Source organism: Heterocephalus glaber, unplaced genomic scaffold (assembly GCF_053883595.1).
Source record: "Heterocephalus glaber isolate CG9 unplaced genomic scaffold, H.glaber_assembly_v1.0 deba00001457, whole genome shotgun sequence".
NCBI lineage: Eukaryota > Metazoa > Chordata > Mammalia > Rodentia > Bathyergidae > Heterocephalus > Heterocephalus glaber.
The window spans coordinates 42,153,421-42,171,498 of record NW_028258305.1 but is presented as its reverse complement, the minus strand read 5'-3'; the positions used below and the strand labels follow the sequence as shown (position 1 = coordinate 42,171,498).

The 18,078-nt window shown below is 38.0% G+C and overlaps 1 protein-coding gene across 17 annotated transcripts in view; it reads right to left on the bottom strand.

Annotated features, from left to right (window-relative positions):
* The window catches only part of Dtnb (dystrobrevin beta), a 334,007-nt gene that overhangs the window by 119,637 nt on the left and 196,292 nt on the right, over positions 1–18,078 (bottom strand). For all 17 annotated transcript variants that reach the window (XM_087216210.1, XM_087216215.1, XM_087216216.1 and 14 more), the window contains one exon: positions 14,361–14,485. In XM_087216210.1, the coding sequence (XP_087072336.1) occupies positions 14,361–14,485 (125 nt within the window). The remainder of the gene's footprint in view (positions 1–14,360; positions 14,486–18,078) is intronic.

Sequence of the window (18,078 nt, the reverse complement as noted above, 5' to 3'; positions counted from 1 at the left end):
ATTATAAGTACAGTCACCCAGGCAACATTGATTAAGTGGGAATCAAATGGGAAGACAAGTCACATACAAGGAATTTCCCATTTAGAATGTCAATCACTGCTATCTATCTCTAGGGGAAGTAGTACTTACTTCATTTTTATAATGCTAACCAGTGAATGTGCCTTAATTGTTCTCCATGTTGGTTCCTTGCTGTGTTGGCTCCTGGAGGGCTGGTGCCTTAAGGGAGCCCCTTTCTACCTGCCAACAAGATATCTAATTAACTTATTTATCTATAATATTCCCTCTTCTGAAGAAGTACCCCTAACTGCTGTGAAGGGGCAAAGGGCGATGACCGTTCTGGCTACTTTCAGCTGATGAGGGTTGTAACTGTGATCAGTAGTTAAGAGTTACTCTACAGAGAGTCTGTCTAAAGGCCCTCGATAGGTGCCAGGTATTGTCATCTTGGTAGCCATACAGCTTTGAGTCTGGAGGAGACAAAGCCAAATAAACAGTTAATACATGGGCCAAATTACAAGGTCAGCAGGATTGCCATGAATATAGCCAATAAGGGTTTCCACCAGGAGGAACAAGTAACAGCCTCCCAGAAAGAGGATAAGGAGAAGGTCCAGGGGACTTCAGAATCCAACACAGAAGTCGTATTGTATAGTTTAGTAGTTACAAGCCGTTTACAAGGTCGATCTGGTGAATCCTGGTAAAAGAAGTCTAGCACATTTGTCATTGGTTTGATTTGTATGCTTGCTTGGAGTTTGGCAGCCTCAAAGATGTAGGATCCTGTATGAAAGTTTCCTTTGTGTCCTGGATCTTTGTTGACCTTGAAGGGCCAGGGCTAAAATATTGGCTGTCCTCATAGCCCAGTTGCCTTTCTAGTTTTGGTCTCCAAACTTTAGTTGTTGAACACCCAGAAGAGAAGACCAGTGACATAAGTATTTCAGTAGGAGCAGTGAGCTCAACTATTATAATTTCATCTGGACATTAAGCACGTTTAAAATATATTTTATCAACCATGGTCATTTTAGTAGTGGAATTGAATCCATGTCCATCTTAGTACGGAACAGTCTTTCAGTCAAACACCTCCATCTGATTCCAAGACATTAAATGACATAAAGAAAACTCTTACTTGTTATCCTTTAGTAGGATGCCATCATTCTGGAAGCTTTGTCTTGAAATCCAGCAGCCATAGAAAAGGGAAGTACCTTGAATCAAACTGTGTTATTTCTCAGGGGCCAGGCAGTGGAGAAGGAACAAAAGAGTGCCTCTGACCAGTAATCTTGGTGGAAGACCTCCAAAATGATATAGGGGAAGAGATGTAATTTCCAAACCTACTAGACATCCGAAATGCGAGTTTGTGTTCTCTAAAATCAAAGAATAAATTCTAGGAACAATGTAGGTTAAGAGTAGGAAAAATTTATTGGGAGAAAGAAAGCTTCTGCCTAGGAGAGACAGAAGGGGGACCAGAAAGTGAGTTGCCTGATTTTTTCAAGGGTTTAAAAAAATAATCATAATGAACTGGAAGGCTGTTTCTAACCCAAATATTTATATTATTATCTCTAGCACTGTAAAAACACAGGAAAAAGGCCTGCCTCCTCCTAATACACTGACACCAATTTCTGCAACAGCTTCAATGTTTCATGAGTGTCACTATGACTGGTTAAGTAATGAGCAGATGTACATATATGTATACTTATTTATTCTACAAATATTTAAGGTCTACTATAAGACAGTCCCATTCTATACCTGGAGATAAAACAAAATAAATAAAGCCCTTGTATTCAAGGGGCTTAGAATCTAGAAGGATAGAGATTATAAACACATAAAACTGAATAAAACAATGTCATATAATTATAAGCCCCACAAAGAAACTGAAGCAAGGTAAGAGGACACAGATTAACCGACAGTGCGATTTTATTTATTCATTTAGTCACAGTGCTGGGGATCAAACTTAGGGCCTCACGCATGCGAGGCAAGTGCTCCATCACTGAAACACATCCCCCACCCCTGATGGTGGTACTGTAGTCAGAGTCACAGAAAGTCTCCTGAGAAGCCAGCATTTAAGGAGCGATCTGAATGATGTAAAGGAACAGGCCACACAAACATCAAGATGATGAGCATTTCAGGCAAATGTAATAGTAGATACAAGGGCCTTGAGATGGGAATAAAACCAGTGAAACAAAAGGATGGAGAGACCACAGGACAGTGGTGGGAAATAGAAAGGTTGCCTGGAGCCAGTTCTTGTGGGGCTTTGTATACCCCTGTGAAAAACTTTTAGCTGGTGTTTTTTTTTTTTTTTTTTGAGACAGGGTCTCAGTCTGTAGTTTGGTATGTCAGTTTGGGGTTTTTTTGTACCAGGGATCGAACTTGACCTAGCGCTTGCAAGGCAGGCACCAGAACCACTGAGCTAAATCCCTGGCCCACTATTTGCTCTGTAGTTTGGGCTGGCCTTGAACTCACTCTGTAGCCCAGGCTGACCTCAAATTCACAGTGATCCTCAGGCCTCAGCCTCCCGGGTGCTGGGATTATAGGCATGCAAAATGTTTAGCTTTAAAGGGTAATGGGAATTCACTGAAAGGATCAGAATGAACAAATAAACAAACGAACAAAAGGATGAATTGGATTAGGATACAGGACAGGCAATGCTAAACTAGTTTACTAGATCCTAAAAGTTCTGCTTTTCTTTACATAAATCTAACCTCTTTAGAAACAGCTGACGTGAACTTTAAGTTCACATAAAAAGGGATACCTTCAAAAACTTCAAAGGATTTTTTTAATTAATGTTATTAAGTTTAAAGCAGGATATAAAAGTGGACTGAATTGTAAGGAATATATCCTGGGTTGTGGCCAATGAGAAGGGTTAAACATATGACTGTGTCCTAGACAGGATTAGTTACTCAAATGCAAACACAGAGGCAATTAAAAAAAATTAAAAACAAGCCACAAAGAATAAAGGAAAAGGCAGGTGGAGTATGAGGAGGAAGAAGAGAGAAAGAGAACTTATAAGCAGATTTAGTTGAATCCTTGTCAAAGTCCCAGCACATTTCTTGTTAAAATTGACAGGAAGAGGGCCAGGGATTTAGCTCAGTGGTTCCACTGCCTGCCTTGCAAGCGCAAGATCCCAAGTTCGATTACGGGTACCAAAAAAAAAACTGACAGGAAGAGTCTAAAATGAATATGGAAATGCAAAGAACCGAAAAGAACTAATATGATTTTGAAAAAGAAGGAAACTTATACTATCCAATTTCAAAACTTACCATTAAGTTATAGTAATCAAGATCATGTGGTGCTGGCATGAAGACAGGTACACAGAGAGGTCAGAGGAAGAGAATTGAGAGTCCAGAAATAAAACCACACATTAACAGTCAATTGATTTTTACAATAGTATCAAGGCAACTCAGGGGCAAAAGAGGGGCTTTTCAACAAGTGGTGTCTGGACAACTGGATATCCACATAATAAAGGCATATGGACCCTTTCCTTGGCCATTCTAAGACCACAAGGGTCTTAGAATATATTCTTCATGAATAAGAGAGAACTACTATAAAGTGGTAGTTGTCTTAGGGCTAGTGTCTTAGGGAAGCTGGGATTGAATACAAATGGATAGGAGAGGACATTTCTGAATGATGGAAATATTCTACAACTAGATGGTAGCAATGGCTACAAAATTGTATAAATTTAGTAAAAATAATTTAACTGTCAACAATGGTTGAGTTTTATGGTACATAAATTAAATCTGTCAAAAAAGAAAAGACAAATCAAAATCACAATAAAATATTACTTCAGATCCATTACAATGGCTACTATACAAACAAAACAAAATGCATAAGTGTTCGTCAGGGTATGGAGAAAATGAAACCTTTGTGTACTGTATAGATGGGACTGTGAAATGGGGCAACTTCTATAGAAGACAGCATGGAGGCTCCTCAGAAAATTAAAAATAGAATTAACAGATAATTTTGGAATACTACTTTCCAGCAAATATTCAAAAGAATTAAAAGCAGACTCTTACAGAGATAATTGCACACCCATGTTCATAGCAGCATAATTCATAATTATCAAGGGATACAAACAATGCAGTCAGACACAGTAGCACATGCCTATGAGGCCAGTACTTGGGAAGCAGAGACAGATGAATTAAATTTGAGGCCAGGGCTGGGGATTTAGCTCAGTGGTTCTGCTGCTTGCCTCGCAACCACAAGGTCCCAAGTTCGATCCCTGGTACCAACAAAACAAAACAAACAAACAAAAAATCTGAGGCCAGCTTGAGTTGCACAGCAAGTTCAAGGCCAGAATGGATTACATAGCGAGACCCTGTCTCAAAAAACCAGAGAGAAGGAGAAGCAACACAACTCATTGGCAGATGAATGCATAAGGAAAATGTATCTAAACAATGGAGTATTATTCAGCCTTAAAAAGGAAAGAAATTCTGCTATGGGCTACAACATGGATGAACCTTTAGAAGGACCGTCTGCTAAATAAAACCAGCCAGTAACAAAAAGAGAAATACCATATGATCCCAATTACATGAAGCATCTAAAGTAGTCAAATTTACAGAAACAGAAAGAATGGTGGTGACAAATGGGTGAGAGAAAGGGTCACTTATTATTATTATTATTATTATTTATTTATTTATTTATTTATTTTTTTTTTTGTACCAGGGAGCAAACTCAGGACCTTGTGCTTTCAAGGCAGGTGCCAGAACCACTGAACTAAATCCCTGGCCCAAGGGTCACTGTTATTCAATGGGGACAGAGTATGAGAACTGCAAAATGAAAAAGTTCTACAAATCTGCTTCGCAGCAACATGACTATACTTAGCACTCCTGAACTGAATACTTTAAAATGGTTAAGATGATAAACTTTACATTCTGTGTTTTTTAATACATTAAAAAAAAAAGGAGAGAAAACCAAGGGATTTGGGGCCATGTGAGATTTAGAGTTGAAAAACAATGCTGTGTGGCAGTACAGTGGTACAAGGTGAGAAAATCCCAAGAGCAGGGTGAAATGCAACAGAGTCACAACTACTTGTAAACAATTACCCTCAAGGATTAAGCTTGACAGGTCTGAGCTTTATTGTAGTAAATAAGGTCATGTCTCCCTAATACATCATAATCAATCACTGTATTTGCTGTTCACATCACCACTGCTACGACACATACACACACATTCTCACATGTGTGGATTCATGTGTATACGTTACCTTGGTCCCCAACACACACACACACACACACACACACACACACACACACACACAAACGCACACGAAGATGCAACACAGGTTCAGGCAAAAATGTTATCCTACTTCTAGGTCTATCTTAGATAACATACAACCATATAAACCTTTTGCTCTATTTTCCTCTTTTGGAGAGGTATACTTCCAAGCCCAGCAAGCAACCTGAAGCTCAGGAGAAGACCTTTAGCCTGAAATCATACCCCATACAGGGACTACTGAAACTCCAGGGAGTCATGTATCCCTCAGCTGCCAGGTCTTCAGAATCATCCCAGAAAAGCCAAAGACAGAGCTGGTTCTAGACGAGCTGTGACCTAAGAGCCAAACAGTCTTCACAATCTAGGTTTCATGCATGGAAGAATTAAAAGTAGCTTCTTTTCCCTAAAGTTCAAATTATACACGCTTGAAATTTTAGGTGGCCGATGGCCATTGGTGAGCAGATTTCGTTACCAATGTTAAGTGTTTCAAAAATCATTACCGAGAGCTGAGGATTTAGCTCAGTGGTTCCGCCACCTGCCTTGCAGGTACAAGGTCCCAAGTTCAATCCCCGGTACCAAAAAAAAAAAATCATTACTGAAAAATATAATTCAAAGTCAATAAGATATGATCTAAGAAACAAAGCATAATGTGTACCTTTCAGAAACAGCTCCATATTATAATCTTCCAAATAGGTCAGTCACAGGAGACCATACACCCAGAATGAGTATGATACTCCTCTCAAAGGACTATGTCAGACTCACTTGGTGTTCTAAGAAAAGTATCATCTCATCAGTGTCCTTGATGGAGGCACTATCTCTGCCCCCTACACAAAGCTCTACTCATAACATAGTCAATAAATACTCGTGGAAGACTGATCAATATTATAAATTCCATAACATCTGACAATCAATTTGAGAGCAAACAACCCAATAAATAACTCTCCTGCAAAATTAGCTGTAAAAAAGTTGGAAACAGTGAGGCATTTTGGTTTGGTACTGGACAAGTCACCACAGCTGTCACAGATCCAATTCCAGATTCATCAAGCATTTTAAAACAAATGTCACAAACAGCCATCTGGTCATATGCCTGTAATCCCAGCACTTGGGAGGCTGAGGCAAGAGGATCACAAATTCAAGGCCAGCCTCAGCTACACAACAAGACCCTATCTCAAAGAACAAAAAAACCAAACCAAACCAAAGCCACAATTTTTTTTTTTTGACACAGGGTCTCAGTATTCCAGGTTGGCCTTGAACTCACTATGTACCCCAAGTTGGCCTCAAATTTTGGTGACCCTTCTGCCGCAGCCTCCAGAGTGCTAGGATAACAGTCATGCACCACCACACTCAGGAAAAAAATGTGATTTAATAACTAAACAAGATGAATAGGAAGTCAAACCCATTCTATCATAGAATTACAAGTGGTCTTACATGATTCCTGCTCTGGGAAATTCTGATCTATTTAAAGTCATGATGAATAAGAACAAAATAGGCAAATTTACTGTGTTCTACTAGCAAGTTCAACAAACACTGAAAGCATTGTGTTCAAAGCATACTTGTCTAAAGTTAAAAAAAAATCATGAGGTTAATGTAGGAAATTAATAAGAGAACAGTTTTTTTTAGATCAAATTCAAGTAATGCATATACAATCATAAGTACTGAGCAGCAGAGGAAATAACAACTCCATTAAGAGAACAAATGATAGCTACATAAAGCTATTGCTTTAATTTTATAATTATAGTATAATTTAAATAATGGTATTTTTAGTTTTCAGGTTAATTCCATTTTGATGCAAAGAGTGGAGAAAAATGGTTGGCTTAGCTGTTCAAATCTGTTGTGGATATGGGCATGCACAGGGGCAGAAGCAAAGGAAGGGGATCTCACAAGAGGCATTCTGGTTCTAGGAACCAAGGCTTAACTGAGGGCTTCAATAGAAGTTTCCAGTCTATCTCAAAACAACCTGGACCACCATACCAAAGATAACAAGCATCTGGGGAAAAAAAAGTATCAGAGAGCACAAAGTAAAGTGTGCTCAGGCCCCGGCTGAAGGCCCACCCAGACACTAGTGGCTCGGCACATACACCCCAGCCAGAAGCCCACCTGGACAACAGTGGCTCGAATGAGCAGGCCCCAGCCAGGGAACTGCCCAGACACCAGTGGATTGGGCATGCAGGCCCCAGCCAAAGGCCTGCCTGGAAAACAGCTTCTCGCAGGTGCGCAGGCCCCAGCTAGAAGCCCGCCCAGACAACAGCCCGGCATGGGGATCCAGAAGGTCATCATTCTGAACCCAGATATTGGTGCAGTGGTAAGGAGCAGAGAGAAAGCCTCTTTGAGGCTTGTTGGGAATTGAAGCCCACTGAGGGAGCAAAGAGAAACCTCAATAAAGGCACAACAGACTACACTGGTTGAGATGAGAAGACACCTAAACAAGTCTCAAAACCAGACTTCCAGATCACCAAAGGCAACCCTCAAGGGGCAGCAAAATGGAAAAATCTGAAACTCAATCACCTGGACTTCCTGAACTGGCAACAAAGAGGATCTGGGAAAATATAAAATCAGAAATAATTTCTCAGATAACAACAGAGATTGTATCCATAGTTAAAGACATGATTAATAGCTCTAGAGCAGATACAGATTAAAAAAAAGAAAATAGAGGAGCTGAGGAACATGATGGAATCCCAGCATAGGAAACAAATGGAATCCATAAAACACATGCAACAGATATCCAGGAGATTAAAAACTCCACTGATAATTTACACAGCAGAATAAGCCAATGTGAGGAAAGAATATCAGATACAGAAGACAGGACTGCAATTAGTGACAGGAAAAGAAAAATTTCTTAAAAAGAGTAAGGGACCACGAGAGATCAATCCAGCAACTGCTAGATGATAAGAAGAAGAACAACATAAGACTGATCAGAGTCAATGAGGAAAGAGTGCAAACAACATAAAAAAACTGTTCACAGAAGTAATGGCAGAAAACTTTCCAAGCAGGGGACAAGAACTTGACATACAAATAAGTGAAGCCTATAGGACTCCAACTAGCTGTGATAAAGAAGAAAAATCTACACCTAGGTATATAATACTTAAGATTTGAGAAACCCAACAGAAGAATAAAATTCTACAAGCAGTTAAAGAAACAAATCACATACAAAGGAAAGTCCATCAGAATCACAGCAGACTTCTCAACACAAACCATCAAGGCCAGAAGACTATGGAGTGACACAGTCCAAGCCCTAAAAGAAAACAGCCTCCAACCCAGACTGATGTACCCCACAAAACTATCTTTCAAAATGGATGGAGAAATAAGATACTTTCATGAAAAAGAGCACCTTAGGAACTTCGTGAATACCAAACCCGCCCTCCAAAAAATTTTACACAATATCCTAGGAACAGACATTGAGGATCACAACCCCAGGAAGCAAAGCAGAATGAACCCATCTGGCATGACAAGAAATTAAATGTAAAGGGGGAGAACCTAACAAAAAGAAAAAGTCATGGCAATGACAAGTCAGTACATTTCAGTTATCACCATCAATGTTAATGGTCTCAATTCACCAATCAAAAGAAAAAGACTGGCAGAATGGGTCAAGAAGCAAAATCCAACAATATGCTGCATACAAGAAACACACTTAATTCAAAAGGAAACTCATAGACTGAAAGTTAAAGGGTGGAAAACAATACTCCATGCGACGGGACCCTGAAAAAAAGCAGGAGCAGCTATCCTCTTGGCAGATCAAGTAGATTTCAAACCAACACTGATTAAGAGAAACAAAGGACACTACATCCTTGTAAAGGGAAGAATCCAAGAGGAAGAGATTACAATCATAAATATCTATGCACCAAACACTAGTGCACCCACCTATATAAAACAAATACTAAAGGACATGAAAAATCATATATGCACTAATACAATTATAGTGGGGGACCTCAACACCCCACTGTCACAAATAGATAGATCAACTAGACAAAAAATAAGTAATGAAATACTAGAACTCAATCGAACTCTTGAACAAATGAACTTAACAGATGTTTGCAGAGTCTTCCACCCCACAAAATCAGAATACACATTCTTCTCAGCTGCACATGGGTCATTCTCCAATATAGACCACATACTCGCGCAATGAACATGTTTAAGTAAGTGCAAAGGAATTGAAGTTGTCCCCTGTATATTATCAGACCATAGTGCGATGAAATTTGGAGGTCCACAGCCAAAGAAAGTAGAAAAATTTCATAAACATGTGGAAATTGAACAACACACTTCTGAATAATCAGTGGGTCACAGAGGAAATTAAGGAAGAAATCAGACAGTTCCTTCAATTAAATGACAATGACAATACAACATATCAGAATCTATGGGACACAATGAAAGCAGTCTTACGAGGGAAATTCATAGCAGTGAATACGCATATTAGGAAAACAGAACGACCCCAATTAAACAACCTGATGCTGAACCTCAAGCTTCTAGAAAAAGAAGAGAAGGACAAACCCAAAGCTCATACAAGGGAGGAAATTATAAAGATCAGAGGAGAAATCAATGCAATGGAGACTAAGAGAATGATACAAAAAATCAATGAAGCCAAGAGTTGGTTCTCTGAAAGAATCAACAAAATTGACAAACCTTTAGCCAACCTTGTCAGAAAAAGGAAAGAAAAGGCCCAAATTCATGCAATTAGGAATGAAAAGGGTGAAATGACAACAGACCCAGCAGAAATACAGAGGATCATCAATACCTACTTCCAGAACCTATACGCCAATAAGATGGACAACACAGAAGAAATGGACAGATTCCTAGATACATATGAATTACCAAAGTTGAACGAAGAAGACCTAAAAATTCTGAACAACCCAATATCAACCAATGAAATTGAAAACGTAATTAAAAACTTATCAACTAAGAAAAGCCCTGGCCCTGATGACTTCACTGCTGAATTCTACAAGACATTTAGAGAGGAACTACTGCCACTACTCTTTAAACTCTTCAATGAAATTGAAAGGGAAGCAATACTCCCAAATCATTCCCGGAAGCAAGCATCACCTTGATCCCCAAAGTGGAGAAAGACCCAACCGAAAAGGAGAACTATAGGCCAATCTCACTAATGAACATAGATGCAAAAATCCTTAATAAGATACTGGCAAAGAGAATGCAGAAGATCATCAAGAAGATCTTCACCCTGATCAAGTAGGATTCATCCCAGGGATGCAGGGATGGTTCAACATATGCAAATCAATCAATGTAATACACTATATCAATAGAGCCAAGGACAAAAACCATATGATTATCTCCACAGACGCAGAAAAAGCATTTGACAAAATCCAACATGCATTTATGATAAAAACCCTACAAAAAATCGGAATAGATGGTCTCTACCTCAAACTGATAGAAGCCATCTATGAAAAACCAACAGCCAATATCATACTAAATGGTCAAAAACTGAAATCCTTCACACTAAAATCAGGAACAAGACAAGGATGTGCACTATCACCACTCTTGTTCAATACAGTTTTGGAAACATTAGCCATGGCAATGAGATAGGAGAAAGAAATAAAGATAGGAAATGAAGAAGTCAAATTGTCATTATTTGCAGATGACATAATACTGTATATAGAAGACCCCAAGAACTCCACCAAAAGTCTTCTAGACTTAATAACCAAATTCAGTCAAGTAGCTGGTTACAAGGTCAACACACAAAAATCAATAGCTTTCCTCTACATGAATGACAGACTCACTGAGAGAGAAAGAGGGCAAATAATTCCTTTCACAATAGCATCCAAAAAACTGAAATACCTAGGAATCAACCTAACGAAAGAAATCAAAGACCTCTTCTCTGAAAACTATGGCACTCTGAAAAGAGAGATTGAAGATGATATCAGAAAATGGAAAGACATACCCTGCTCCTGGGTAGGATTAATATAGTGAAAATGGCCACACTTCCAAAACTGCTATATAGATTCAATGCAATTCCAATTGAAATCCCAGCAGCATACTTCATGGACCTTGAGAAAACAATCCAAAAATTCATTTGGAACAAGAAGAGACCCAGAATAGCAAAAGCAATTCTAGGTAACAGAGACATGGCAGGGGGTATCACAATCCCCAACCTGCAACTATACTACAAAGCTATTGTGATAAAAACAGCATGGTACTGGCAAAGAAACAGACTTGAGGACCAGTGGAACAGATTAGAAGATGCAGAAACAATGCCAGACACACTCAGGCATCTCATCTTCGATAAAGGAGCCAAACACCCTCACTGGAGGAAAGACAGCCTCTTTAATAAATGGTGCTGGAAAAATTGGGTTTCAACTTAACAAAGATTAAAACTAGACCTATATCTCTTGCCATGCACTAAACTAAAATCTAAATGGATTAAAGATCTAAATATTAAAATAGAAACACTGAACCGGCTGGAATAGAAGTTAGGTAGAACTCTTGAAGACATTGGTGTAGGAAAAGATTTTATGAACAAAACCTCAGTTGCCCATGAACTAGCACAAACAATCAACAAGTGGGATCTCTTCTTATTAAAAAGTTTCTGCACAGCAAGAGAAACTACCAGCAGTGTGAAGAGACAACCCACAATGTGGGAAAAAATTTTCACCTGCTTTTCCTCAGACAAAGGTCTACTATCTCGAATCTATAAAGAACTTAAAAATATCAGACCTCCCAAATTTAAAGACCCAATCCGAAAATGGGCATCTGAAATGAACAGACATTTCTCAGACAAAGAAGTAGAAATAGCAAAAAAAACACATGAAAAAATGTTCAACATCACTGGTCATTTGAGAAATGCAAATGAAAACAACACTGAGATTCCACCTCACTCCAGAAAGAATGGCTGCTGTCATCAAATCAACCAATATCAAATGCTGGCTGGGCTGTGGGGAAAGAAGAACCCTGCTCCACTGATGGTGGGAGTGTAGACTGGTGCAACCACTGTGGAAATCAGTATGGAGATACCTCAAAGAACTAGGACTGGAGTCCCATTTGACCCTGCTATTCCACTGCTGGGGATCTTCCCCAAAGAATTAAAAGAATCATACCACAGTGATATATGTGCACCCATGTTCATAGCAGCACAGTTTGTGATAGCTAAAACTTGGAAACAGCCCAAATGCCCATCAACTGGAGACTGGATAAAGAAAATGTGGTTTTTTAATAAAATGGAGTACTACTCAGCCATAAAAAATGAGAAATTAGAGACATTTATAGCTAAATGGATGCACATCTAGGCGATACTCTTAAGTGAAATAAATAGGACACACATGTGTAAATACCGAATAATTTCTCTGGTGTGAAAAACTGAAAGTGTAAATAAGGACTAAAATGTATAATAGGTAATGTGAAATAGGAAGGGGCAAAGGGGAAGAAATGGGAGGGGTAGGGGAAAGGAAAGAAGGGAATGGAATTAATATGAGAAAATGGAAAAATAGGAACAAAATCTTTGTACATAGGGAGGACTGGAGGGGTTGAAGGGAGGGCTGGGCAAGGGTGAAAAATAAGAACCAAGAGAGAATATGTAAAGGTGCAAATTTCCAATGATGAATGTCATTATATTGTATACCTAAAATGTACCAATGATTAGAATGAATAATGGATAATGCAAAATAGGAAGAAAAGGTCCAAAGGGGCAGGGGTAGTGGGAGGGGTAGGGGAAAGGAAAGAAGGGAAAGGAAAAAAATGATGAGAAATGGAAAAAATGGAAATAAAGTCTTTGTAAATAGGGAAGGGTGGAGGGCGTGAAGGGAGGGCTAGGAATGGGGAAAAAATAAGAACCAAGATGCATCATGTAAAGGTACGAGTTCCCAATGAGAAATGTAAATGTGTTGTATACCTACAATGTACCAATAAAAGAATTTAAGAAAAAAAAAAAAGAAAATATGAAAGTTATGGCACAGATGACAGAACGCAGGAGGCAAAAGGAGAAATCACACGGTACTCATTTGCTCAGTTTATGAAGAAGTTGAAAAAGTTGAGTTTTAAGATTACTTAAAATTGCAAAGCTAAAAAAAAAAAATTGCAAAGCTAGCCAACTAAATTGGAAATATAATTATGAAAAACTAGGATGAGTTGGTATGTAGTTATTTGTTTTTGTTTGTTTTTTGGTGCTGGGGATTGAACTCGGGTCCTTGCGCTTGCACAGTAGGCGGTGAAACCACTGAGCTAAATCCCAGGCCCAAGTTGGTATGTAGTTATAAGTGAAGCTGATTCCTTACACCCACAATGGAATTAAATAATATCTGCTAAGTTAGGAAACAGCACTATACATATATGACTTAGCAATATGGAGGCAACTTCAAGTAGACCTAAAACCCAAAGGAAGTTAAAGCATGGGAGAGTATGCTGCATTTATGATAAGTTTTCTTTTACTGAATTTTCAATCCACATGCATGTATTATTTTAATGACTATAAAAGTTTTTCAAATTTCTCAAAGAAAAAAAGGAAAGACGAATATCACCAGTAGCTCATTTAGTCTAACCACCGTCTGTCATTAGGTAGGCAAAAGAAAATGAGTGTTCAATGCAACAGAAAAACTTCTATACATCTGAGTAAGACTAATGTGCAACAATCTCCCAACTTTATCCAGCAGAGTAAACTCGTTATCATCATTATCATTCAGAGTATAGAATCAGTGTAGAGACCCGAATCCTATCTTTCATTGTTTTTTTCATCCTTACCTTTCTCTAACTTTTTGATCCCTTCTAGCTTTTCTTTATTTGATATGAATATTCAAGTATCTGTGTGCATGTGTCTGTGTCACTAATTTTATTTGTAGAATAATTTTATCCTCCTAAGTTTTTAATTCAAAAGGACAATTAAGTTGATTTTCATTTCTATGTCATGTAAACTAGTTTAAAACTAGCATTAGAGCTGTGGAGAAATGATCTGATGTAAGGGAAGAACACACAAAGAAAGGCAGTCCAGTTCAACAGTAGTCACTATTCCACGAATTCACATTTCTGGGGACTGCTACATTATTCAAGTGTCAGGAACTGGAGCGAGGTTCCCATGTGGATATTTATGGGGCAATAAAAAAATGAGAGCTTGAAGTCTGTGTTTCCCAATGGCAAGAAAAACCTAGAGAGTTCACTGTTGATGTTATGTAATACTTGGAATTTTGTGAGTTCCCCATTTCAGTGAGGCCCACACCCAGATGTATACTTACACTATGTGTGCAAGGTCAAGTGGTTTCTCTGGCTGCTCAGGAAAAACAGGATGCGCAGGTTCTCTGGAGGGCATGCACCCTAAAGACTTGCTAATTGCATGGCTCAGCTTCTTGGCAGGGGATTTCTGTATCAAAGGGGAAAATAAGGACATAAGAAATTAAGTCTTCGAAAGAATGATAAAGAAATTCAAAAGACCAGCTTTACACATACAGTTTTAAGAGTCATAAAACACATAAAAATTATAGCATCCATCTATCCACTATTCTGCCTAAGAAATAGAACATGACAGTCACTGTGAAGCTTCTTTGTGGGCCCTTATCCTAATATAAGCCCACTTACCACAACTTCTTCTCTCCTGGTAATCACTGTCCTCGATTTTGTATTAATCATTTCCTTGGTTTTATTATTTTAGCAATTATGGATACATAATATACTAAATAAACTTAAAATCTACATATTTACACATATATTATTCTGCCACTTGCTCTTTTCACTCAAAATTATTGTAATTCATCTATGTAGATGCATATACAGTAACTGTAATTCACCCATTTTCATCATTTGATGGTATTTCATTCTTAATTACTCATAATTTAGATAACTGTCCCACTGTTGAACATCTGGATTGTTTCCATTTTTTCTGTCATTCATAATGTTGCCAAACACCATACACATTCTATTCCATGTCTCTTGGTGGCCATGTGTCAGGACTGAAATTACTGGTTCATATAGTTATATGCATTCAAATTTACTAAGTACTGCCAACCTGTTTTCCAAAGTGATTACACTAATTCCAGTCCCACCAGCTGTGTGAGAGAGTTCCTGAAATACCACATTCTGGCCAACCCTTGCTACTGCCAGACATTTTAAACACTTGCCATGGTATTGTGGTTTTATGATTCTATGATAACTAAAAATACTGAGTCTTCCTATGTTCATTGGCCATTGTGTTTCTCCTGTGAAAGGCCTATTTCCATCTTTGTCATAGTGTTGCATACATTGCCTTTCTCTAAGAGAGTTATGTTGTACAAACAATTCTTCCTTTTGGCTTGTTTCTGAGTCTATTATGCTTCTGAATGATAGCGCTACTGTCTTTACACACCAGCATTACCAAATTCACTAATCTTCTCCTTTATATCTTGTGGTTTTTGTGTCTAACGAAATATTTCCCTCCTTCAGGTTATGAAGACATTCTTCCACATTGTCTTCTAATGTTATACAATTTTTACCTTTCGTATTTTATTTATTTTTTTGGTACTGGGGATTGAACTCCAGTCCTTGCACTTGCGAGGCAGGCGGTGGAACCACTGAGCTAAATCCCTGCCTACACCTTTCATATTTAAATCTGAATCTGCTTAGTGCTGATTTTTGATAGGTATGTTATCTTTAATGTTATCTTATACGGACAATCAATTGTCTCACTTAATAAATCATTCATTCCTACTAGAAGGATATTCAATTTCTATCCTGTACCAATACCACAGTGATTTAATTAGTATTACAGCTTCTTTTCAGGTAGTGCAAGTGCTCAAATTTACATTCTTCTTTAAGGTGCTTTCATTATTGATGCTTTTTGGCACTTTCACCTAGATTTTAGAATCAGTTTATCATTTACCACAAAAAAGAACACCAAACACACACACACGCACGCACATGCACATACACTCACACACCACCAACAACAGCAACTCTGCTGGGATTTCAATGAAAACCAATAGAATTGGTAGATAATTTTGCAGCAAACTGACATCTTGTGAACATCCTTTTCCATTAATGTGTTTATTTCCCCATGTGTCTGAACATTCTTTAACATCTTTCTGTGAAGTTTTAGATTTTAAATTTAAAAGAATTTAAATTCTTTGAAAAATCTATGCATCTGTGATATTCCTATTTTATAGTCTTGTAGCCAGCAACCCTGCTGATTGATTCATTCATTGATTACCATACTGGGGACTTAACTCAGGCCCTTCAAACTGACCTACACGCTATCTCTTTTTGAATTTTTGAGACAAGTTCTCACCAAGTTGCTAAATTACCTAGGCTAAGCCCTACCTATCAATCCTCCTGTCCCTACAGTGATGGGATTACAGATACACACCACCAGTACTGGCATTTTTTTTAATTGTGGCAAAATAAACTAATCCAAAATTTATCATCTCACTTGTTTTTAAATGTACAGTTTAGCAATGTTAAGCATATTCACACTGATGTGCAACCAATTCCAGAACTGAATTTATACAGTGTAACCATTAAACAACAGCTCTTTGTCCCCTCCCCTGGGCCCTGATAACCACTGATGATAGATGCCTGGTTTGCTTCCAGGTCTAGCTACTGTGAATAAATAGTGCTGCTACGAACATGAGTGTACGAATACTTCTCTGAGACCCTGTTTTCAATTCTTTTGAGTATTTACCCAGAAACAGAACTGCTGGATCATATGGTAGTTCTATTTTTAAGGTTTTTAGGAATCTCCACAAAGGCTGCACCATGTTACAATCTACTAACAGTTTACAAGGGTTCCAATGTCTCCATATCCTCAATAAAGTTTGTTATTTTCTTTTAAATACAGTAGTAGCAACTGTAATGGGTATGAAGTATAGCTCACTATGGTTTTGATTTCCATTTTCCTAGGGGTGAGTGATGCTGAGCATCTTTTCATATCCCTGTTGGTCCTCGCCTTTGGAGAAATCTCTTTTCCAGTCCCTTGTTCACTTCTCAGTTGAGTTGAATGTGGGGTTTTGTTGTTGTTAAACTGTAGTTTTAAAAAATATATTCTGGATATTAACTCCTTTTAAGATAGCTGATTCAGATGTATCCTCTCCCATTTCATGGAGACTCCTCACTCTGCTGTGTATTTAATGCACACAAGTTTAAAATTTTTTTTTTTTTCTGGTATCAGGGATCCAACTCAGGACAGCTAAATTCCCAGCACAAGTTTTAAATTTTGATGTAGTTCAATTTGATTGCTTTTAGTTTTGTTGCCCCTGATCCCTTTTAATCCTGATTTACCCAGAAATTTTTAACATTAATAATTTTGTTTCCTTCAATTCAAAAACCTTTCTTTTCTGACTTTATTGTGCTGCTAAAGAGTCCCAATAGAACGCTGAATCTTTATTCAATAACAAGCCTCCTTGTTTGTTTCTGACCTTAGAACACACTGTTTTGACATCTCATCAATAAATATAATGGATACTACTGGTTATTAGAAATACTTATTACCCCCATATTAGGTTAAGGAAGTTTCTTCTAGACTATTAAGAGTGTATGTTTTAAATTATCAATAGATGTTGGGTTTTATAAATTATTTCACGTAAATCTTTTGATATTATCATCTATACTTAATCCATTAACCTACAAATCTATGGCAAGTTATGATGATATATCCTTAGCTGCTCAAGTAAAACATGTGTGGTCATTATGTATTCCTTTTCTGAACATTGTTGGTTCAGTTTCCTACTGTTTTGTTCATATTTCATTTGAGTGAAAATGGCTTGTAATGTTCCTTTTCTTGCTGACTTTGTAAGTTTTTGATACCAAGGTTATTATAGCCTCAAAAATGAAATTAGAAGCCAGATGTGGTGGTGTAAACCTGTAATATCAGCACTCAGGAGGCCGAGGCAGGAAGAGCATGAGTGAGAGGCCAAGGCCAACCTGGACTATATGGCAAAACCCTGTCTCCAAAAAAGAAAAAAAGAGGCAATTAGAAATTTCAAATAA